Genomic DNA, 26,610 nt, shown 5'->3' on the forward strand with positions numbered 1-26,610 from the left:
ATTCATAATATCTTTCTAAATAGCAATAAGGCTTAAGAGCCTGCTCTTTCTTAGAATAAAACAAAAATTATTACGAAGTTAGTACTTCCAAGCTTTTGCTACAATACGTAAAATATAAATTCTTTTCAAAGTAATATTTTTTTAAAAAAATCACGTGCTTGCTTTCTAAAATGCAAACTGAATAATAAATAAAATAAATTTTTACAACGAATAAATTTAATAAATTCAGTAATAACAACTGAACAGCAATATTTCGAAAATATTACACAGATTCATAACACTTTTCTAAATAGCAATAAGGCTTAAGAGCTTGCTCTTTCTTAGAATGCCACCAGAGAAAGTATATAAAAATGAAAATTTTTAACAAAATACTTTACCTTCATACAAGTCAAAAGATATAATTTTGCACAATCCATTTTCGAGTTTGATTTCAATAACGATTTGTTAATTAATTTTTATATAGGCACGCACACACACAAAAAGGATTTCTAGCACACGTGTGAATGTTCACCAGCAATCTAGTAAAACTCAGATATTTGCTAAGTCAGCTGATGGGAAAAAGTAAAAGTGGGAAGAAAGAAGGGGGGGGATGTAACCTATTGAAAGTTAAGGGGTAAGAATACAAAAGGGATCGTCGTCAGGATGCGCGATACCTGTTCGCCAAGAATTCCACATATTTTTGGCTTATCTACACGATTGCGTCTAGAACAGGAAATAAGTTCAGACAATTTCATACCCAACAGCACTGAAAATTGAATATTTGCCATCAAAAATTACCTTTGCACTTTTATTATAGTGTATAACATTTTCATTTTGTAATCTCTATGATGATATATTGATATTAGTTCAATTCTTAATTCCTAATCAAAGCACCCTACTCTTTCACAAATGTGCGCTTTAATAAACAAGTAGTATTTTTATTAAATTCAAAGTACTTTAATTCTATTCAGTCTATATATCAAAGCAAGTTAAATTAGTTTTATTACTTTTAATTTTAGAAAATGGTAATGAGTTAGTTCTAGAATCATGATATGAAAGAATCGGGAATGCTGTTGTAAAACAAAAGGAATAACTTTATTGGTCACTATTTAATGCATCGACTTCAAAATAATATCCATTTACTGCGGTACATTTCTGTCAATGTTTTTTCTAATCCTTAAAATCAACATGCCTTAAAAAATTTCTTTAGAATTTTCTTTGATTGCATCAATAAACTACAAAACGTTTATATTTATTTATGGACATAAGAAGAAAAAAATAACACATTCCTATATCTGGTGAATACAGAGCTTATAGAACAGTATTTGTCAAATTGCTAAGAATAATACTGGCGCGGTAAGAAAACGCATTATCTGGTATTCAAAAGTTTTCTCACATTTCAGTCATTTTCAGTGAATCGCTTCTTCAAATTAAATTAATTCTCTAGTCAATTTCAGTAAATCGATACTCCTAACTAATAATCTTTGTTGAAAGTTTGGTAAGTTGGTAATATTTCATGATACAAAATAAGCAAAGTAAATGCAATAAGCGTTAAATTGAGCTTTTATAAACGTGGTGATAAAACTTTGATAAAAAAAAAGTTTTCTCACGCATACATTATGCACTCGCACAAGAATTTTTTAAACGTTATAATTTAATTTGAAAAATTCTGTGATGTTGCGTTTGTTGGATTCAGAAATTCATCCATGTATTAGTCGAACCTCATTTATTCTATTTTACAAAACATACCGGGCGGAAACTTTATCGCATACTTTATTTATTTTTATAAAGGTGTTCTCCCCACCACCACCACCCTCGCTTATATAATTGCTCAATCGGGCAAGGTTGCGAATACCTTGCTTGACACTGCATGCACTTGATCAGGGGTGTTTGTGGGACCCCAAAAAATCCCCTGAAACTTTTACGGACTTACTACCGACATTTTGGAGTTTTGAGAAGGGAAATGAAAAATTACAATTATGAAGTATTGAATGACCTAATTATAAAAGTTCAATGAATTACTTTTTTTGCAAAATTAATAACCATTAATTTTTCAAAATTAAGACCTTTGAACCCAGGTCACGTGATCGCACATCTGGTCGAACGAAGTATCTCCCTTTTTTTTCTGCCGCGCCTACTTGCCGAAAAGAATCCAGAAGAGAATGTCCGAGAACCGGGGGAATGAGTCATAACTCACAATAAGGAAAGAACAAAAAAGAAGTTTTTTCCCCCTTTTCACGCATTATCACTGCCTTTGGAGAAAGAAAGGAAAAGTTTTCACCATACACACTGACCTTGCGTTTTCTGCTTTCAAAGCAAACAAAATTACCCAGATCAAAATAAATAATTCATTATTATTCCTACTTCCTTTTGAACGACGATCCCCGGAATTTCCGGGTATCGAAGTTCAAAATCCCCGGAATTCCGGGGTTTCCCCGGAGCACAAACACCCCTGCTTGATACAGTTATGAAATATTTTAACTTTGGCGCGATTTCAGCATTTTTACTGAATCTATCATGAGATCGTTAGCGAGTTTTTTTGGTGGTTAATTCTTCGCATTTAGCAATAAGTGCCCGAAAATCCAATATATATTTTAGATATACTGTTTGCAAGTGATTTAAACCAAAATTTGACACAAAACTGTAAGTGTAGTCACAAAATCCCATACAAAGTTTGATATATTTAAATCAATCCTTTTTTTAGCTATCGTGTTTACACGCTTGCGAAAATGTATACGAACATCAAGTCAACCCCTTGACGGATTTGATTCTAAATTTGATAGGTATCAACAGTTTAGATGTTAAATTTGTGTTCCAAATTTTATCCATCTAGCTCTCTTTGCTCTGCAGTTATCGTGCAAATTTATATGCAAGCAGCCGGACAGAGTGACTTCATCTAAATGGATTTCACTCAAAATTTGATTTTAAAAAATTTACAAATTTGGTGTAAAGACAATACATCAAATTCCGTCAGTCTAGCCCAATACATTTTTGTTTCTTTTATCTTTGTCACAGAAAGATGGATAAATAGACAAAATTCCAAAAATGTGTTTTTTGAACTGAGAGCAGTCTAAAACGTGGAGATTCGTGGTGTTCGAATCTTTCGTCAGTTATAATACTTTCTCTTTACTTCGTATACTAGAAAGTAAAAATCCAAATAAAAGTTTATCTACTCAAGCACGTTATGCGTGCATGAGAAAATTTGCTTGTTATCAACGTTTTGTCATCAGCTTATATTAAAGGCTCAAGTTAACACTCACTACATAAACAAGCGACTTTGTGGTTCATTTTGAGCGACTTTCAAGTGGCCTTTTGGATTTCGCTACATTTTTTACGCTACATTCATTTGACTGTTGAATTTGTTCCTGTTTTGAAAACATAAATCTAAATTTCATCACTAGCGTTAAAAAAAATCTGCACAAGAAATCTCTTTAATATTTGAAATCGACATTGTATTTGGAACAAATTCAAAGTTGTTGGAACAATTCGAGAAAAATAATATTTCACAAATCTAAATGATCTTTTAAAATTGCCTTGAAATAATAATAATATTTGTTTAAAATTGTCGAAATAATATGAGAACTCGCTCGATAATGCTTATAATAGTTAAAAGACGATCACAAATAACCAATTCCTTGATAAGATCGTGATTCGTTGATAATTTAATGAGAAAAAATAATTAAAATAAAATATTATTTATTTATCTTATTATTTATATATAGCATATATATATAGCTTTCTTTAGCAATATATTTTCAAATATTCAACATAATATAAAGTAAATAAATTTACTGCTATCTGTACAATAATGTTAAGCAATATACTTGATATTAGACGGGTTTAGTATAATATTTCTTTTGCTTACAATGCTATTTTTTATAATATAAATATATGTATAATTCTTCAACAAAGGTATTCAAGAGTTGGTTTCAACAAAGCATAAAATATTTAAACGTTAAAAAAAAAAAAAAAAAAAAACGATAGCATTTTTTGTTCATTTTTTTGTCAATTGTTCATTTTACGTCATTTTTTAAAAAAGTTTTGAGTACAAGTATACTGGACTCATAAGGCTGCATTTTAAAAATCAAACCCCCCCCCTTTTTTTTTCATAGGATTTGTTATTATAGAAACTTTTAAGCATTCAACTCATTGACGAATTTAAAATCAAAAGTGCAGTATAATCATTTAATACTTGAGTTTGATTCGAGAGTTCAATCTAATTTATAATTGTAAATTTCTAAATTATAAATGCTTCAAATCTTTACAAAAAAATGAAAGTAATAAGAAACTCCTTTAAAGAATTGAATTAATTACTTTTTGTTGAAAATTAAACATAATCAGGTCTCAGCATAAATGTAATTGAATAGCTTTTAAAAAGAAAAAGGGATTTTTTTTCTCCCTGCTTTAATAATATCCATATGTCAAGATACTCAATTTGGATAAAACAGAATCTCGCCAAGGCGAATATTCTAGCCAAACCTAACAAAACTCGCCAAACTAACTAATATAATTCAACAAAAATTAAATGACTCAATACACTTTTAAAAATCATTTACTTTTCATTACTAAAACAAAATAGCATAGTTAACGGAAATTCAGAACCCATGATTTTAATTTAATCTCCACAAAACTCTCAATAGATGGCGGCACATATGTAAAATAGATTCATCCATCGCTAGCAAAATTGTCAAGCATTATTGCTTTTCAAAACACTTCGCACAGTTAATTTTTCCTTACAAAAATAATAATCATAACTTATGCTACTGCTTTCCTAAAAATATTTTGTATAGGATGTTTTAAAATCAAATGATTTTTTTTTCTTTATGAAAAATGAAATCTAAAATTAAAAAGCGTTTTTAAAATATACATCTATTTGTAAAAATACGAATAAAAAATATTATTAAATATTATTTTATGAATTATTTGTGAGACTAAAACTATTTTTTTCAGATGTATTTTAAAATCTGAACTTCAGTTTTGGAATTATTTGTCTAATATATTTTAAAATCAGAACAGCAGTTTTTAAGCCTAATTCCATTTTAAATAATAAAAACAAATAATAAAAATTCTAAAAGGAATTATCTACAAAACAGAAAAAAAGAACTATGCTCACACAACAATTATATGACAAAATAATACAAGAATCATATTATTCATCCAATAATATGATTTTTAAAAATACGTCAAACGACATGAAGTGTCATAATAACGATAAAACAAAAATATCAACATCCGTTAAAAAATCAGAATAAAATATTTCATGGTGAGGATGAAAACTGAAATATTATTAAAATATTAAAGAACTCTACTGTATGAGACAAAAAGAACACTGTCAGAAGTGGGATTCGAACCCACGCCCACATTCGTGGACCAGAACACTCAGTACTCTGCTAGCAGAGCAAGGGATTCCCTTGAGTCTGGCGCCTTAGACCGCTCGGCCATCCTGACACGTAAAGCGGAAGCAAAATAAGAGAGATAATGGGTTAAAAAAAGAAAATCTTTAATTTCGTAATATTCTTATATATCCATAATTATTTTTTTTTTAAATTGAATAATTTAAATTATTTAGCATGTTGTAAAAGGATTTCGAAGGAAAATAAATTCCACATTCAGTATCTCATGTTGAGATTAATATTCACCTTTGAGATAATTATTTTCATTGATTTCTAATTCTAGTGCACGCAAACCGAATTATTGTTTACTTAATTATTTATTTTATTTACTTAATATTTAATTATGAATTAAATATTACATACGTAAATTAATTATAAATATTTATTAATTTTTTTTTTCTTATAAGCGAATGTGAATAATTTTCCAGAACAACCAAATATTAATTCGTATGATTTTGCGAATTTAGAAGTAAGGTTCAGTTTAATTTCAGTTTTTATTAATTTTTTTTGTTCACATTTTAAAATAAATTTTTATTTTATCTTGAAATTCGTTTGTTACTGAACATGGAGAATGCGAGTAGAAAAACATTAATTATTAATTAAATTAATTAATAATACTTAACTTAATATTTATAGTAATTAATTATAAAATTAATAATTATAATAATAATAATTAGTACTAATAAATTATTAAATTGATAATTATTTAAATGATTAATTAAAACAATAAAAGTTGCCATTGTTCTTTAAAGCTACTTTGTCTGATTGCCATCCCAGAATGTAAGATTTTTTTTTTAACTTTAGAAAATACATAAAAAAGTAAAAACAAATTCTAAAAGGCTTTTCAAGTAATATTTTTAATAAAATATATACTTATCAATTATTTGAAAATACACTTATTTACAAATCAGACGAAAAATTTCCCAAGTTTTTTTTAAAAATTATTTGATATAGGTTGGAAAATGAATTTACTTCTGTGAAGGTTTCAAATTTAAATTCAAAGTTGTTTTAATAAAAAAAACTATCATTAATTAAAAAAACTATGAAAACATCTGGAAAATAAATTTAAACAAATAAAAGAAGCTAACATAATAATTTATAAAAGTCATAAGCGAACTTTAAAAAAATGTGTAAGCTCTATTTTTTTAAGCTACCGTGAATGCGGTAAGCACTTGTTGAAATAACATCAGTATTACACTAAAAAAAAAATAATAAAACATCTGAATTTAAGGGAGGATTAACAAAAGCAATCTTATTCGTAAGTCTTAAATGTTTAAGCCTGAACTTTAAAACACTTAAGAGGGCAATCAACTGTAAAAAAAATCATTTTTAAGACTTCATTTCCTCGGTTTACAGTGATATTTTGATGTTTTATCGCTTGCAAATAAAATTATTTTAATCCTCTATTAAGATTCAAACTTCGATTTTTCTCTCTTCTTTAGCAGCATGAAATACGACTGTCTGTCAATTAAGTCTCATGAACTGCAATTAAAGTTCAAAACATATAAAACAATGGTTCTAGGTTTAAATTCAAAATTTTTTTACCCAAATGAGAATATTTTCTTTAAGCGCGTGTTTGTTTTTTCTGAATTAAAATGCTTTTCTTTCTGAATAAAAAAGAAATTGCTCGTATCACATGATGCAAGGTTTAAAAAGAAATTGCGATTAGAAATTATTGAATAACATATAATTTACTACAATTATTCCATTGTTTATGTTTGTTGTTTTAAAAATCGAAAAATAACCATTTATCTATCAAACCTAGAACAGATAAGAATAAATTTATAATTGCATCCTTAAAATTTAAGAATTTTGATTTATAACGCTTACCTCATATTTACTTATGCATATAAATAAAAAATATTACACATAATAATAATAGAATGCATCACTATTCAAAGTCAATTGCGCATAGCAGATAATTAAAAAGGTAAAAAATTATTATTATAGATATCAAATAATATTAAAAGGATGTATGATTTTCAAATGCATTTGAAAAAAAAAACACTAAACTTTTATTCGATTATCAATACATTTAAAAATTATATAACTATAATTATATAAAAAAGTAGAATGAAAATTATAGTAATGTTTTGCTTTAAAATGGGAGAAATACGTCATTTAATGCTATGCAATTTTTCAAATTAAATAATTGCTGAAAATAATTTGAATCAATAAAATTATTGATATCAATTAAATGTTTGAAGCAATAAAATTAACTAAGTTGCATTGACTTAGTACTAACAACAGCTAAATATCTAGAAAACGTAACCAATTACAATTTATCAAATCTATTATTTTTACAATAAGCGAAACTCGATTTTGTCCTCTGCTTCAATCTTAGTCAGGAAATAGTTTCAAACGGACAAAAATTATTCATTTCAATATTTTTTGTAACAAAAACTAATTCAAAAATCACGTTTTTCAACAAATCAAAAAAAAAAAAAAAATAGAGAGAGAGAGAGTGCATTGACTTGAAAAAGAAAAAAAGTCATAATCTGTAACTAAATACGACAAGAACAAGTTTATGCATTCAAGATTAATGTTAAACAACAAAAAAAAATCGTCTGCTAATATTGAACATCTGGTACTGATGTCATATAGTGGGATTTCTTTGACAGGAAAGTAAAACAAAAACTATTCCATAAAAAAAACGCAAAACTCAACTTATTGTCTTGATCAAATATCAGTGAATAGGAAAAGGTAATGTGCATGCGTCCCACGTGGGATTCAGACATACGCCCATATTTCAAAACTAGATCAGTTGAATATTATGGAAAAAAAAGTGACAGGGAGTCTGTTTATCAAAGATGAAAGAACCTATCATTTTTGAATACGTAAGATAGACAGATGTCCTAAAGTTAAAATAAGCCTTTTGAATATATATATTTCAATCAACAGATCCTGCCTGCATGATAGTCTTCTAGCAGTGAATAGTTTCTTGAAGAGAAATTATTGAAATAAATAAACAAATTAAAAGGGAAAACAAAATATACCACAATAAAAAATAACTTTTTTACAGTAGATAAAACGATAATGTTTTCAAAGATTCAAACAAATTTTTTATTAATTTCCAAACGATTTTTTTTTAAGTTTCATTCATCTGGAACAGATTAAAAATAAATACGAATGCAGAATAACAACCAATCTACATAAAAAATTCTCGTTTTTAATTATCGATTTATATTTTTTTAAAAATTTCGAAATATTTATTATATTCGAAATGAACATTTAAATTATTCAATCATTTATTCGTTTTATAACAAATTAAAATTGTTGACTTGTTTTGTAGAATAAGGAATTGGAAATACAAAATTAAATTGCAGTACTGCTACAAAAAGGGAAAAAAAAATTATCTCTTCTTCAAATGCTTTAAGCATATAATTGTTCTCATTTTAGAATTATTCCATTTTTATCGAAATTGATATTTAAAATTTGATATTTTTAGAAAATCATTCAAATATAGAATTAAAATAAAAAGAATCGCAATGAGATCAAAATTCGACACAGTAAATGTATCCTAGGAATGCGGGTGGTTAAAAGTAGAGCAAAGACACAATGCGGGCTAACAACAACTACATTTTCAGTTTTCTCAAAAAACAAGAAAAAATTGTGCAGTACTAATATTAGTGAAGTCAAAAGAATCTGTAGATGATGATATTGATGATGACACACTGCATTTGATTCATTAGATGTAGTGGATATGCAGACTTCTAAACAGAGAACTGAAAGCGGTATAATGACGGAGGGAACAAAAACTTCCGCTGCTTTAAAATAAAATTGCGGGTGAATTTACCGATTCTATTCTCGGTCACTGTTATGAAACTGATTACAGAAGTTCATCGACTCTTTCAACGTTGCATTCCAGACAAGGCTGAATTAGCCTTTGCAAAGACCCTCAGTCAATGCAAGTTTCGAGGACCCTTTTTTTTTATTTCCAAAATTTCGCAAAACAAACATTTTTTTTAAAATCCATTTTAATTTAAAAAGTAGCAGTAGTTAAGCTAAAAATACTATAAAAAAACTGAAATTAAAAAAACAGATTTTACTACGGTTCATCTTTAAGGAAATTGGTTTTAGTATCTAGTGTATATAAATTATAAATTTAAGAATGCCAGTTGTCTTAAATGTGCCGTCAATTTAAGAAAGCCGGCGTTCTATAGAATACCTAGGCGCATACATACATGTAATGATATTTTAAACGCTAATTTCAATTTAATTAATTTCCAAGATTTTATCTTAATTTAGCCCATAGTAACTTCATGCTAAAATATTCTCTTATTTCTTGATCCAATTCCACTTTCTCAACTTAATTAATTCAAGAGAAGCTTTATAAAATTGATGAATCGGTTAAACGCCGACACATTCTCACGCTCCGCGTGAAGGGATAGAAAAATGTCCAGTAAGCACATTCTTTTTAAAAGATCCCCGTGTTTCCCTTACTTGTGATTGACATGCGTTAGAAATCCCCATCAGAATGTGAATAATATATTAGCACTGTAAAGAAATATTTTCCCTATCAAAATCTCAGGTTATATAAGACGAGGGATAATTTATTTCTCTCTTCTTCCTCACTTCTGCTTTTGTGGTGCGCTGTGGCGGACATGCCTTGTCCGCGTCTCTGCTTGTAAATAATTATGCTTTCCTGATGGATTAAAATGAATTTAAAAATTTAAAATGTCTCATCTATGTCTTCAAACCGCATTCTCCTGTACATAAAATAAATTATGCTTACACATAAATATATATATATATACACACAGAGAGAGAGCTCTAAATCGCTCTTATCACTTACTGTAGAATGGCAACAGTCAAATGAAAACAAAACATCATACGAACATTTCAAACTATATCTCTTTTATGAAAAAGCAGACACTCTTACAAAAGCAGTCAAGGAATCCACGCCACTCATATAGTGGATATCCCCGGAGGATATGATATCCAATCTGATAAAGAACTCTACCCAAATCGGCTCACAGGAGCAAATATCAAGCTTTGATCGGGGATTACCCAGACATCAGCGCAATCACTAAATGGACTAGAAGTAGGGTTCGAGATAGAGTTATTGAGCGGGTAATTTGTAGAAAAATCATTACTCCAAGTCTTCTTCACAGGTTCAATCTCTCAGACAGCCTCTTGTCTATCAAACGCAACGAAGACAACGACATTTCCCATATCTTATTAAAATGTTCAAAATATACAGTCTACAGAGAAGCTCTCTGGAAAAAACTCAACATCAAACAGCCGAGCATCTCTTTCTTTCTTTTGTCTCAAGCTCTCGCAAGCAAACATCATCTAAGCATCTTTATTCAAGCCCTCAAGTATTTTGATATCCATTAACTATAACCTTTTCGCTTCTATGGGATAACAGCCTTTGTTGCTATATCCTTCACTTTATATTCAAGTTCAAACGTTTCAGACTGCTTCACTGAACGTTTCTATAGTTGCATTTAATTTAAATCTCGCTTGACTCATTAATACAGCTGCAAAATAAATAGTTTTAGAAGTTCTCGGATGTGGACTAAAAACTCTTTTCAGTTAGAAGACACAATATGTAAAAGATATTAGAAACACGTGTCAAAAAAGGCGAGCCCAAAAATAGGTTTAACCATCGCCAAATGGATAATCGTTATGACTTGCGTACGGAAATTGATGTTCAGATCTTCCAAAACTATTGTCTCACAAAATTGGTTTTTGCATTATCTGAAAATTTCAAACACTTTCTTTTTAATGATCTCAATTTAATTTCTGTACATTTTTTTTTCTTTATTTTCGAGATTTTTTTAATATATCTTGATTTCAATGTGAAACAATGTTACGATAATTTCAAACACCTATTTAAAAAAAATCAATCGCATGCTTGTGTCAGTGTTAAAATTAAGATTAAAAAACTGCTTTTCTTTAACATTACTTCCAAAGTAGGTTCTTCACTATTGCTTTTATTTCGTCATATACATATTTTTTGATTTGCGACCCAATAATTTGTAGTAGACTGATTCAATAAAATTCATGTCTTTCATTTGTATAAAATAGCGCGTTGAATCCTTCATTCTGGCAGAGGAGAAGCGCGTCTTCCTCGTGATCTGGGCGGCCCGGGTTTGAATCCCGGTTCGGGCATGGTTATTCTTCTGCGTTCTATCTGCGAGGTGTGTGAACGCGCCCCTTGTAAAAAGGGGTTATGAACGCGAATGTGACGTATAAAGTAGTTATGTCGTACTTTTGGCACTCGTCAGCGCTCCTGAAAAAACAAGAGACGCTCACTCGGCTCAAATCGCTGACAGATGACTATCAGCGGGCTTGTAAAGTGCCATAAGTTACAATAACATAGCATGTTGAAAGTTTTTTTTTAAAAAAAAAAAAATGCATTCTATGTTAATCGCTTTACTGTCTAAGAAGTCAATAAACTTAGCGCACAAGTTTGTCGCCAAATGCGGCTAGTTTTGTAGAATGTCAAAAGTTGGCAGATAGTGTATATAACGATTAACACTAGATTTATAGCGATTGTTTTGTATCTATTTTTAACGATACCCGTCATTTTGATGGGTAAAGTAAATTGAGGTTTTATTTGGTGCATAATCTTACTTCTTTTTATTTTAATCATAAAAACTATTATTAAGCAGGATTCATTCAACATAGATACACGTTATAGAATCGTTATAATTCTACAAATGACACGCGGTATTGCATAATCAACCAAATAACAATCGTCTGCAGGTATTGGACAATTATAACATGTTTAAACATATAATTCGCAAAAATCGTTTGCACCAACTAATATTACTTATGAATGAATATGGATATGGGTTTATAAATCTCATAGATTGCATGTATGTGTTAGACTACGAATAAGAACTCTAAATTTTTATGATTTTCAAATCAGCTGTTACTTTGGTTTTTAGAATAAAAACATACTACTGTAAAATTATTATTATCTGGAAAAATAAGTATAATGTGCACAGATAAATAATAAAATAAGTAAAATGCACTCGAAATTTAATGTCTTAAAAAAAAACAAATTCAGAGTAATACAATTTTAAGTGTATGCTTAATAATCTATATATATATATTTAATACAAAATATTTACGCTTTCTGATATAATTAATACTAGGATAATATAACTCATTAAACTGACGGGTTCCGTGTATCTAATATTAAAAATTCTGAGCAATCTATAGAATGCCAAATATCAAAAAGATAAAATATGAAACATGAAACTACAACTGTAGTCATAAAATCACATATCGAATCTCATTGATTTAAGTCTGCATTTATATATATGCGAAAATACAGACCGACAGACGATCAACCCTTTCATAGATTTGGTTCAAAATTTGATAAGATATTAAATGTGTTTAAATTCTAAACCTATAAACCAAATTTTATATATTTACCTCTTTACGTTTTGCAGTTAGTCAGACAGGGAGACTAACTCTGAATGGATTTCATTCAAAATTTGATAAAAATGTCCAAATTTGGTTTTAAGTCCTTATACGAAATTTCATACGTCTAGTTCAAAGCATTTGAGATATCGTTTTCACAGATAACATAATAACAAAAATGTGTTTTTTAGACTTGGTGTGTCTTAAAACCTAGAAATTCATCAAAATCTCTCAAGTTATAATTTTTTTGACAATTACAATACTTTCTCTATATTTCGAATATGGAAACCCAGTACGATATGCAGCTTGAAAAAAAAATCGAGTAAAAAAATAGTACTTTGCAATTTTTAAACATTATAGTCAAATACTCATGTATATGTTACCGTTAAAGTATATAATGCAGTTATTTCATAGAATACCTAGTTATTCCATGAAATAACTGATCGTGTCCGTTAAAGTGTGTAATATGTTATTCATTTGACACTTTAACTAGTTATTCTATGAAATAACTAGGCATTCTATAAATTAATTAATGAGAGACAGTTAAAATGTAAAATAAACAATTTATCTAAAATGAAATTAAACTAATGATGGACAATTAAAATGAAAAAGAAGCAATTTATTTCATTTATGCAGCGTATAAATGGTATTTATGGAAACGTACCATAAAATAATTTGTTACAACAAGGATTACTAAAATGACACTTGGAATTACAAAGAACATTATTTCTAAAACAAAAACATTTTTTATTTCTAAAACAAACAAAAACATAAATGCAGTAGGGGTGGAAGGTAAATGTATTTGTCGTGCCAGATATATGATATAGATTATTTTACACTTTAACGGGCTGCAGATCGTTATTCTATGAAATAACTAGTTAAACCATGAAATGCAAGAGAGTTTTACACTTTAACGGGCACGATCAGTTATTTCAAGGAATAACTAGGTATTCTATGAAATAACGGAATTCATACTTTAACGGTAAAATATACACTAAAAGATAAAAAGGCCTTAAAATTTATGTATCTGGTTGAAAATAAGATAAAAATTCGCAAATGCGATGTTGAAACCACGCATCCGAAAAAATAAAAAAAATAATAATAAAGAATTTCACAGTTTATACATCTGCTTCAAAATCTGATACAGAGCCATATCTGCGGTGCAAAAATCATACACCCAATTTCATCTATTACGATCAAACATTCAGACTGATAAACATAATTTCAAAAATACTTTTATCGGACGCGGATAAAGGTTTAAAACATAAAAGATTTATCAAAAATGTGCATTCGAAACGTTTGACAATTGCAGTACTTTTCCTTTGTTTGTTATGCTCCGAAAAACAGTTTATCGAAATTTAATTGAATAAATTGATAAAAACACGGCTGCTCAAAAACTAGGTGAAACTGCTATTCAGTTTTCTTTCTGTATTCCCTCCTCCCCCACACAGAATCGTCTTTAAGATTCGATGTCATTAGCATATAAAAGCAAAAGTAGAGCGTGCATTTGATGTCTTCTACATTCCACATGTGGACTGCGAAACAGGTTTTTCCAATTTCGACCTGTTTGCATTTCAATCGGAAAAGTGATAGCGAAACGACTGGCTTCTCCCAGACTTTAAATAGAAAGAAAAAGTCAACCGACTCGACACACGAAAAGAGACAGTGGATGACTCGAATTGAAAGGAGGAATACCGCCTTAATGTTGTCTGAGATATAAATGATGGTATTTAAAGACATCGCTTCGATTCATATAAACCAGTTTTTTTTAATGAAACATTTTCATGAATTTTACAAAGGATGGGTATTAAATTGATGCAACCATATAATTACAGCCGATATAACACTGATACTACACGTGGCGGATTTCCGACTAGGTAGTTGCCGAAAGTCGTTGGCATGAGATAGAGGCAGCGTAGGCAGACGGGTTCAAAAATGTTATTAACCTAGTTGCTAAATCAATAAATGTGCAAAACAATACAAATTCAATGAATTTTAAAATACTTGACCTATGTACTTACAATGACTTTTTAAAATCTTTAATAAATAAGTTAATAGTATAAATAATTATTTAGTTAAATATATTGAAATATTAATTATTCATTTAATTTTTTTGCATTATTTTAAACTTGTCAGGTTCTGTAAAATAATATTTTTTATTGCCATATTTGTAAGCTTATTATTTTCTTATAAATCTAACAAATAATTAAATGATTTTATTTACAAGAAAGGGGATCATGAGCTGATAATTATGGTTAAATTTTCTAGAACTGTATCATTGAAATCTATTTCGGTGGTTTGCATAATAATAAACTCCCATCGGAAGGGGGGGGGTACTTCAGAAATGAGGATGAAGAGCTTTTGGTATGGTGGTTGGTTCTCATCACCCTGATAGGTACAGAAATGGTGGGCGGGACGTACTTCTCACGGGAAGAGTTGTACCATGGTCGGTGATGGCCTTTTGGACTCAAACATATTTCCTGCCAGTGTTGCTGTAGCGGCGGTTCGGTAATTCAGATTTTTTCATGTGCCTTCGGGCGGGTTAGAGTAGACTTAAGGGTAAGGTTACACAATAATAATAATAATATCATATATATTTTTCCTAAGTCACTAAAATAAAGTAAAAAAACTATTAACATGTTGATTAAGTTTAAAATGTACTGAAATAAGAAATTAAATTGAGTAATTATTAATAGAGGAACCATACAATATGTATGGTCTGAGGCTACAAGATACCTAAGCCCATCACTAATTAGTAACACCTTGAAACGCTTATGGTCCTTTGATTAATATAAGCGGTGAGTACAACCTGTTGACAGCTATGAGAAAATCGTAAGAAACCAGGCGCAGGATCAGTTTTGTTGATGATTCAGACAGAATGGTCTATCGTTTTATGAATCTCTGATGCTGTTGAAAGCGCGTGCCACAAAATGGTTCCACCCTCTTAGGCATCAGATAATAATCAAGGGGCTCCTGGCAGGACAATTCTCAGCCCCATAAAGTAAAAATTATATTTTGTATTAAATCGAGTTAGTAAAAAAATTACGCACAGGTATTCACTTTTTTTCAAACAAAGAGAATCTCTATGATGTCTATCATAAAAAAAATTGGAAAGAGACTTTGACGAAACAGAAAGTGAAAAAAATCTAACAGAATATAATTTAAAGTTACTCACCATGCCATTCCCTCGTTGGCTGCAATCCACAGTCAGCCTTTCTGTGGGCTGCCTGGGAATGGGGGCACCCCTGGGAATACCGTATCCTTGTGGGCAGGGTTCAGGCTGCTTCAAGGACCCTTTCTCCTGGTGCACCTGAAGTTGCAAAGGTACCCTGTTGGCGGGTTTCGGTGGGGAGTCGTACTGCTGCCGCATGCTGCACGGGTCATTTGCGGTCGGCCTGTGGATAATGCCGTTAGATCTGGTGGGGTCGTAGTGGTCCTCATTCCACGCATTGCGAATGGGCTGACCATTAGCCGCAGCAGGTGGGTAACGTTGAGGAAGAGGTCTAGGAGAAATAAAATAATATTACATTTCTTTCTTTTTTTTTTTTTTTTTTTTTTTTTTTTTTTTTTTTTTTTTTTGAAAAATGTATATGGGAATAAACATTCAAAAATTGAAATGCAGATCTTTAAAAATTGCACAAATAATTATACTTTTAAAAATTGTACAAAAATCTATGTACGGATAATGACAGCACATGGTATGAAATATACATAATTTAGAATTATATAGTATGAACTGTAAAAAAAAAAAATTACAACTTGAAATTTTTGTTTTGAGATTCGAAATGCAATTTTTAGTGATAGAAAAGGAGAAATTGTATAGATCATACAAACTTGAAAATTATGTAGGTGATAATACAGAGAAAATCCTCCTCGCCCCTCTAAAGCCTCCAAGGCAAACTGAGTGAAACTACGACTAAGGTTAAATCCTTAAATCCTAAGGCCCCGTGCCGACGGCCCGTTTCTTTACAGATACGGTCGTAAATCTGCCAAATGACCATTGTAGGACACCCCCCCCCACCACCACCCGCATGTAGAGGTCGATCGGGAGCCTCCCACAAATTGTCTGTAAAATGAACAGAGCAGACATCAAAGAACCCTGGAAAACTACAAGTGAGAGGAAAGAGGGCAAAATGTGCCAGTCTCAAGACGCGCACGGGCCTTCGAAACAGGGTTTAAGCGTCATCACCAACCACAGAACAATTCCTCTCCTAGCAGACATGCTCCATTATGGAAGTGAATGTAATTTGATCCTAAGACCTTAATGTACTCATAGGAGAAGAGATAACCAACCGTCATACTGGAAGTTTCTCATCTCCATATCTCAGCTTCGCCCCCCCCCCCACTCGATGGGACTGTGTGGGTGGTAAGATAAGTAGGTGTAAACGGATATAATAAAACATGGATTTGTAGGTGAAAAATTTCTTTACATCCCATGAAAGTCATATCAAAGTTGCAATAGTCCAGTTTATTTTATGACTTTCGATAGTAAACGCACCCAACTCCTTGAGAAGATGCATACGGTCCACAGTTACTATAAAAATAATTTCAATTGTAACGGTTCTTGAATTTGTGAACCTGTACGTCACCAACCATTCTGCCAGTTTTAAACTGGATTCTCTTTTAGCAGCGCCATCGGGCTACAGCGAAGAGTACATATTCTGTAAATGAAAGAGGAACTACTAGTTTCTCTCTCTCTCACTCTCCCAAATGACAGCGGGATTTAAATTGCTATAATGTATTAATTTCAATTGTTGTAAGTTGTAAATAAATGTTTTAATTATTTTACAGCTATGCTTTCTAATCTGGAGTACGATTGCACGTCCAAACACATAATAAACGGCTCATTATCACTACAACTATTAAAAGAATGAAAGTAGAAATGCTTTTTTTATATATATTTCTCCCGTTATCTAATTATTTATAATAAACGAAGCAATTTCTGTCATTGTTTTAACTATATCGTTTAGATGCTCACCATTACAGTACAAAAAAATTATCATAGTTAACAACTCTGCCCTTTTCTTTGGTAACTCAGCCAGCATGGCAGCTAAATGATAGCAATAAAAGACCCAATTGATGAGCTAGAGCAAATTTCGGAGAGATAAATAAAATAATTCCAGACATTATTAAATTTATAGCAATAAAGAGGATTAAATGGGCAGAATATATAATAAGATCAGATGACAATTCAGCCATTAAACAATCAATTTGTTAAACATTTGGTACCCTAAAAAAAGAAAAACCAACACTTGGGTGGATTGACTGCTTGGAAAAAGACTTGAAAACCATTAAAGCGACAAATTAGAAAACCTTAGCCAAAAACAAGACAATATGAAATGGAATTCTGTTGAAGACCACGGTCCATTCAGGACTGTCACGCTGATGAAGAAGAATAAATAAAATAATGCATAGTACATAAATCAGTAATACTTTATATAATGGAATGACCCATGTTTGCTTCGGATTTGAAGATTTTATAACTTTATTTTACACACCCTTGGATGATCCTTTCGCTTTAAATAATTTTTGACAAAGTAATATTTGTAATAAGATAATTTTTTTAAAGATTTCTTAAATAAGATAGTTTCCCATCAACATTGCCATATCCACCCACATAAAACTTGTATTTCCCAAAAACGAAAAATTGTGATTATCTTTTCCCTCCCTCAATTTAAAACTGTCATGTATGAACGAATGCAGAGCTGCAGAATATTTTGCTTCAAAACTAACAACCAAACCAGTATAGTATGTTATAAATCAAACCTAACTTGAAGCGAAAAACTCACCCATTGGATAAACTCACTTTAGCAGTCTAATTTTAGAAGTTTTATTTCTCCCGGTCCCACATCATCCTACATTTCTTAAAACACACACCAATACAAAAATAGATAGAAAGAAAAGAAGGTAAAGCATTATCTTCTTTAGTTTTTATTTTCAATTTGGCAACCTGCGCTAATTACACACAATTCACCAAAAACACAGCACGGGTGTTACCATATTCGTTCAGCCTACTTTTTTACAGCCATAATGTTCCACGGCACCATACCGGGTAATTGGAAGAAATCCGTCGTTTTATTTTCATGCTTCCTTTGTGATTGCACGTGGGTTGTTTTTCAAGCTCCATTACTTGTCTTTTATTTCAGTCTCACAATTAATGGCCTGTAATACTCTGATCATTGCTCATTGAACAGTTTCTATTTGAAGAATTATTGAGGTCGGTAGCGGGTCTTGATTGGAGATACGATTTTAAAATGCGAGTTCCGTTCCTAAAATTATGCAGGATGTTTTTCAGCATAGTTATTAACCTAGCAAATCACATAAGGAATCACTCCATTACATCATTCATTCGCTACATTACATCAATCATTTATTATGTTAACCCTTTAAAGGGCCATTTTTTTCTAGTCATATTATGTTAAAATATTTTTAGGCTTGAAATTAGAATAAGGAAAGGGATTCATTTAACTTATTAGATAAATTTAATTTGATTAATTAATTAATTTGGTTAATTAATAATTAAGTAACAAATCAAGACTCATTTTACGTAAGATAAAGAACTGAAGCATCTAAGTTTCTGTCTTTCTAAAAAATTTTTGTCAGAACTTATGCCAACCTACATAAATTCATACAAAGATTGATAAATTTGGTGGGAAGCATACTTTCCACGGCCCTAGAAAGGGTTAAGTCACATTTTAGACATAAATCAAGATGTTTGAATGTTTGTTTTGAATCCATTCTAGTTGGAAAGATATAGAAAAATTGATATAATTGCTATAATTTAATATAATGTTTTTAATTTAATATAATCACATAATCAATTAAAAGGCCTTAGAAATTCGCTTAAAAAATATAGAATTCTAAAAGGTAGGGTCAGATTTTTCAATAAATAATTTTTTACATGTTATTAGTACTTATACCACTTGCATATATATCACTGACTCTCCGACCCGCCCGAAGGCATACGGATAAAGAATACTGAATGACTGGCCTCCACAACAGCAACATTGGTGGGAACTGTGGTTGAGTCGTAAGGCCATTACCAGCCACGGCACAACTCTTCCCGAAGGAAGTATGTCCTGTCATCGATGACAGGAGATAGATCCCCCACCTATTAACGTACACACCAGAGTGGCGAGATCCAACCACCATACCGGAAGCATCTCATCCTCATTTCGAGGTGGCCCCCGGGGGTATATACTACTTACATATAAAATCATTTGGAATTGTCTCACCAAAACTTTCTCGCTTACTCTCTAATAAAGATTTCATCCCAGAAAACGTCTTGCATTGGCGCACAATAATTACGAAATATTAATCTTTGGCGTGAATATAACATTTTTACTTAATTTATCGTGTAGTTCTTAACGAATTATTTCGCGATTAATCCCTGGCATGCAGTTTATCCCTATGAGCTCTCACTGCCCGATATCGCCCCGTTTAACAGGATCTGGCTCAGGTGCTTTGGGGATATTAAATGAGTTTACCTTTCTACTTTTACTTTGCCAAGAAATACCTTTCACCCCTTAAACTCATTTCGACAGGGCCTGAATCAGGCCCTATCGAACGTGGCGATATCGGGCGGTCAGGGCTCATAGGGTTAATAGCATCCAAAAATTAGATTTGTGCTTTACACACGTTTTTCTCAGCCGATTGGAACAAAAATTTGACACAGAACTGCACTTGAAGCCACAAAATTCCAAGCCAAATTTCATATATTTAAGCCATTGAGTTTTCGAATTATAACGTAAACATGTTTCTGAAAGTACAGATCGGCATACGGTCAATCCGCTGTTAAATTCGGCTCAAAATTTGACACTATACACTAGATAAATAAAGTCTCTGTACCGAATTTCATCTATCTAGCTCTCTTCGTTTTGTATTCATCCTGCTAATTGATATTAGAACAGCCGGAAAGAGGGGCTTTCTCTGAACAAATTGTACTCAAAATTCGATAGAAATCTGCAAATTCTATGTAAAGACCGTATGCCAAATTTCAACAATGCACCTCAACGAATTTTTTAGTTATCTTTGTTACGGGCAGACAGAAGGACAGACATCATCCAAAAATGTGTTTTTCGGTCACAGGGATGTCTAAAACGTGGAGATTCGTCAAAATCTAGAGATAGAATTTTTTTTACTATTACTATACTTTCTCTATACTACGTATAGAAGAAAGTAAGACAGCCGATAAATAATCATGTTCACTTACTATAAATGAAACAGAATTTGAAATTTATTGTTGAAGTGCAGATGAAGAAAAAAAAAAAAAAAAGAGTTCAAAAATTTCGCGGTCGGCTAAGTGAACTGTTGACGCTAAAAAATGAATTAAACAAATAAACCAAGTCATATTTTATGGCTTTTCATCAAAAGAAGGTATTTCAAAAAACATAGAATTCGTGATCATTAGTTCCCTGTACAGAAAACGAATTAAACTATTTGTTTAAGAAAATCCTTGATGAATTTCAAAGCCCCAACACACTAGGGAAAAAATGTATCTATTAAACTAAAATGTATAGCTACAATCCACGTTTAAAAACAACAGAAATTCAACCGGGTACAACTTCCTAGATGCTTTCATCAAGGATATGCCGTCCGCCGTTCAAGTTCAAGAACCCGGTCACTCTTCCTTATCATTTCTCAATGTCATAACTGTCAAAACATACTTTTTCTTTCTCAAACCCTTTGCATGAAATAATTTCTTTACGGTCATTAGTTGATTGAGACGCGGGAGCTCCAAACTGAAAAAAAAAAAGAGTACATGTTTAAGTGCTCATTTCTACAACGCCTCAGCAATAGATGGATGGCATGGTAGGGTTAAATGGTCAATAACCAAATGAATAATCAGCATGATGTTTAAAGCTGGCTTAACTCGTAATTAATTAGTGAATAGCGAAGTAACTTGACATTACCGGCATTAGCGGAAGTCTAGTTTCCCGATTCTAAGTCTAGGATTAACAAACTAAACGACCATTTGCAATCATAATTCTTATTAAAAATTTTAGACAAGTAAACTTAGAAAGAAGCTTTTTTCCATCGACTTTAACTAATCTCGCCCGAGGGAAACTAATATAATGGAACGTGAAGGTTCTTGTTTGGTAGTAGTTCTCGCTTCTCAGGCGATGTATTAAGGATGTTGGGTCGAGTTAACTTCGCTTCCATGATGGAATGTACCTCTTATGAAGGAAGGGGAGGGCTAATACTGTGAGTAGTGATGACCATTAAGGCTCAGCTTTGGCTCTGTTTTCCTCGCCATTGTGGCGAAAGTCATTAAATTTACACCAAATGCCTCTGGAGAATGGAGTGGTGGAGTTTACTGTGTTAGTCAATTTGACTTCCACAAAAAATGGCCCCCTTTCGTGATCAGTAAGAATGAATCAAAATCAATGAAAATAATAATAGTAAAATTTATTATTTATGCTTCTTTTGTATTATATATTTTTTCATTTATTTATTTTTATTTATTTATTTATTTTTGCATTTTCTTAGTTTCTGCATCGTGAGGAATGTGTTAACAGCGTGCGACGCTTACATCTTCCATCTTTTCGATTCAACATGCAATGGCTAATCGATTAAAGAACAAACTAATAAAAAAAACATTTCGCTTACGATATTTGTGCTACAACACAGTGGCGTACAAAGTGACACTGGGTGCATGATATGGTTCTTCATCTCCTTTCGTCATCAGTGGCCTAGAAAGTGTAAATGACGTCCGGGGTATAGTTTTGTTTTTTCAAAGTTTTGTCAAAATTAAACGATATAAACGCACTGAATTTTAGTCTCCTTGGCGCCAACTAAAAATTGCGTTCAAAGCATCCATACCACACTTCCCCACTCTCCTTCGTCAGACCACACTTCAGACAATAAAAACTGATATTCAGATAACGCACTCCTTATAAAGTAAAAATAAGAAGAAATGACCCAGCGTATAAAATTTCAACAATTGCATTATTTGTCATCTTTTACTTCCACTACAGAAGTGATAAACAAACGAATGAGAAATATTAAACGGTTGCTAGCAGCAGCAGGGTTTAATTTAGCTAAATTAATGGCAATTTCGGAACAAATCTAGTAATTTTGTATATCATGGGCAGATAATAACGACGACACCTGATACTTTCACTTTCCACACCACAACATTTAAAAATGCATGCCCTTCGACAAATTAAACATGCACTAGATACATATATAAGACGAATTTTCCTTACATCGGGTTTCGGATTTAAAACCCTTTTCACCAACAGGCCACCACAGTCCTTATCAGCAGCAGGTAAATCGGTCGGGAAGCAAACAAGAACAGAAATCGAAGTGGAAAGCGATATTTAAAGCAAGATTTGCGAACTTCTACAGATTAATGAATGCATTTTGAAAAGAGATTCTAGCAGCTGTAAGCACAGCTTTTCTACTTAATTCATTTGCGTTCAAAGAGTTTTTACCTCCAAACCTTAATTTAAAGAAAAAGAACGAAAAGATTATAAAGAATTTAAAATATTTGCTGCAGCAACCATATTGGCTATATTCAACAAAAAATGTCGTATTTTCTTTTTATCTAAATCGCTTCTTCTTCTTCTTCTTTTAATATAATGTGGAGAAATGGGAATATTTAAGCATACTCGTTATACCTGGTTAAAAAAAATCCTACCTAGATGTTCTCGGATAAAGACAACAAAGGCAGTTCCGACAAATAACCGTAGTGAGTGTCAAAAAAATTGTGTTACAATTGAAACTAAGGTAGTAATTATCAACATTACATAGAAATTAGTGTTGAAATAATTTAATTTTAACGCTAATAATAATTGGAATATATTTTCTGCTTCTTATACAAATTAATCGAATTTATCCCTAAAAAATCCGATATTAAATCCAGAATCAGCCGAGTCGTCTTTGATCAAATCATGCACATCAGTCAATCATCTACAGGGCCGGTTTAATCAGTAGGTGCACCTAGGGGTAAAAACAATAGGGCGCTTATCCATAAAAAAAACTGCCATTTATTCCAGACTTCGGTCATCATAATAAATATTGAAATGAAATAAATATTTAACAATAAATGTAAATTTATGATTAAATATGCTAATGAATTATTGACGTTTAAAATACAAGTTAATGAATATTATTGAAAATTGTATTTTTCCTTCTGCGTAATTTAATTGTTTTATTTATTAAATAGAAAAATATTTTTTATAATTATTTTATCATTGGTTGTGTATTTGAATATATAATTACGCGTAGGTAAGGAACAATTAATTTTTCCATACTTAAGAACGCAGGGCATCCTTGAATTGTCCTAAATCCCTTTTTTTTCGCAATCGTTTTTATTATTTCTTTTTTATCTCTTCCTATGATATTCCGAAGAGACAGGTGCTACATTCCAAAATACATAAGCTTTCCTCACTTCGTATCCCAATTTAGCAATATGCTGACACGCACGATATATTTATAGCTAACAGCTCACCTCGGCAGACTGTTGTATTTCACCTGCTGCACATGCAGGTTCTTCTCCTGTTTCATACTTTCCGGGGACTTGTTGACGGGCTGCGATAGGGAATGTCTGCTCCGCACGGCGTCGTAATAGGACGGAGGGGTTTTGGTCGTAGGGGGCCGCTGACGTCCGTCTAGGGACAGCATGCTGCCCGTGCGGGAAGGGCCGTTTTCCCATTCGCTCTCAGGATTCTGCGATACCATGGCAGGCATCAGAGGTAGGAACTATGCTTTGCTGAAAATAAAAACAAAATAAACAATATACAATATAAATAAACATTGATAATATATACAATATAAAAATACATTGATAAAATATACAAGATAAATATACACAAATATACTATATAAATATACATTGATAAAGTATTCAACAATAAAAATACAATAATAATATGGATTTTACAAAAGTTAAACACTTTTTTAAAATCTCTTAAATGTATGCTTCGTAAAAATATAAAATGCAATAAAAAGAATTAATGATTTTTTTAATGCTGATTTGCAGACAAATTTAAATGGACCTTCTTCTATATTTACAAATTTATATAAATTTATAACATTATAGCTTACTTTCTAGAATAAGGTTTTTAAAAGATAAAATTCTTGAAGAGACATCTTATCTCAGGTTCGCCAATCTTTATATGCAAAATTAGTTCAAAGAAAATACATGGTGAAAAAAAATTATCTAAACAACTACTTACAATTAAATAACTTTTCATTATTCTACGACATCTTATTCCTCTTATTTAGTTTTTAATTTTAGTGTTGTAATAAATTTTTTTCTGAAGGAAACAGAGCCGTGGAAATCTTTTTCTACCAGGAAAAAAAAGGGACTTGAGAAGAAAGAGCTTAAGAAGCTCTATTAGAAAAATGGCTTGCTTAGTTCAATGACCTTTTCATGGAAATCAAGAGATGATTCAATAAATAAAGTATCTCAGTTATTCATAGAGTTAACATTACTTTATATTTATTAATTGTATTTATTAATTCATTTTAATTTATTAATTTTATTGTTAATTATTATTTTATATTTAAGAGTTATTGTTATATAAATAAAATAAAAAATACACTCACCTAAATAACAGCACGGAAATGATCAGCTTGCAATGGATTAACTCCGAGAAATGGCATTCTGAATGGCCCATTTTGAGTGAAATATTGTCTGAAATAGAAAGAAATGAATTCAAAATTATTATAAGAAAATCTTTTATGCTCTCTTAGGTATGTAACAACATTCAGGGTGAATTTCTTGAAAAATGCAATATATATATATATATATATATATATATATATATATATATATATATATATATATATATATATATATATATATATATATATATATATATATATATATATATATATATATATATATATATATATATATATATATATATATTTGTATTTTTGTTTACTCGTATTTTGACATAAAATAATTTGCAAAATATAGCAATTAAAAGCAAAAAAAAAAAAAAAGTGATGAATGAAAATATAATATAAAAATAGGAAAAAAAATGTTTTTTTTTTATTTTATTTTATTTTTTTATTATTTTTTTCTTTCTTTCTTTCTTTTGCTAGTTTCTCAGTTTCCCTTTCCCCCGAGTGCGTTATTCAGATTTTTTTTTTTTTTATTATCTTTGCTACTTTCTTCTTTGTTTACATATCATTCCGCAGCTGCTTAACTTGGAAAAACTATACGATAATACCAGGGAATGCATTTTTCAATTTTAGACGAACCCTTTTTCAAGTCAGAGAAAGTTTTAAAATAAATTGATTTTAATCGCAAATACTTCTGCCAATTTTACAAATAATTCCATGAAGCTTCTTCTTGTGTTTTTATTATGGTATAGCGTATATTTTTCTAATAGAAACAATTCGACGATCACCTTTATTTTTAGAGTCATTTTTTATAACTTCCTTATTTTGATGCTACTATTATCTGTCTCAATAAATTCATCATAGTCATAGTCACTTAACTATAGACGCACGTTACTTCCTTGACTATATGAGACGCCGTTTTCAATTTGGAGGGCTTTAAAATAAGCATATAAGCTTAAAATGTGTATGTGTGTGTGTGTGAGAGAGAGAAAGAGTGCGTGAGTGTGGCTTTTCATTAAGTGTTTTGTTTTTCCTCCTACAAGAATATACCCAAAATTTAAAATGAAAGTATCATTTAAAGATATAAAAAACATTAAACAGTTAATTATGTAAATACAAAAATAAATAGAACTTCCGGAAGATAGAACACAGAAATAAAATTCAAGTGGCATTTATTTTTTTAAATTAAGAATTAAGAATGTCAAATAAAAAAAATGATAAAACTGCTGTTGTTATTACATGCTGTTTTTATTCAAATTAAATTTTATTAACATACTAG

At 30.8% G+C, this 26,610-nt stretch overlaps 1 protein-coding gene and 1 non-coding gene across 6 annotated transcripts in view; both read right to left on the minus strand.

The window, feature by feature from the left end:
* LOC129984559 (uncharacterized) overlaps nucleotides 1-26,610 on the minus strand; it is a 109,663-nt gene that overhangs the window by 24,143 nt on the left and 58,910 nt on the right. For all 5 annotated transcript variants that reach the window (XM_056094470.1, XM_056094474.1, XM_056094472.1 and 2 more), the window contains exons 2-4: nucleotides 25,308-25,395; nucleotides 24,208-24,468; nucleotides 15,928-16,255 (exon numbers count right to left, since the gene is read on the minus strand). In XM_056094470.1, the coding sequence (XP_055950445.1) occupies nucleotides 15,928-16,255; nucleotides 24,208-24,446 (567 nt within the window). In that variant the 5' untranslated portion in view covers nucleotides 24,447-24,468; nucleotides 25,308-25,395. The remainder of the gene's footprint in view (nucleotides 1-15,927; nucleotides 16,256-24,207; nucleotides 24,469-25,307; nucleotides 25,396-26,610) is intronic.
* Nucleotides 5,310-5,427, minus strand: Trnal-caa (transfer RNA leucine (anticodon CAA)). The gene is made up of 2 exons: nucleotides 5,390-5,427; nucleotides 5,310-5,355 (listed from the first exon to the last, which is right to left on the minus strand). It is a non-coding gene; the product is annotated as a tRNA-Leu (tRNA).

The sequence above is a fragment of the Argiope bruennichi genome, chromosome 9, assembly GCF_947563725.1.
Source record: "Argiope bruennichi chromosome 9, qqArgBrue1.1, whole genome shotgun sequence".
NCBI lineage: Eukaryota > Metazoa > Arthropoda > Arachnida > Araneae > Araneidae > Argiope > Argiope bruennichi.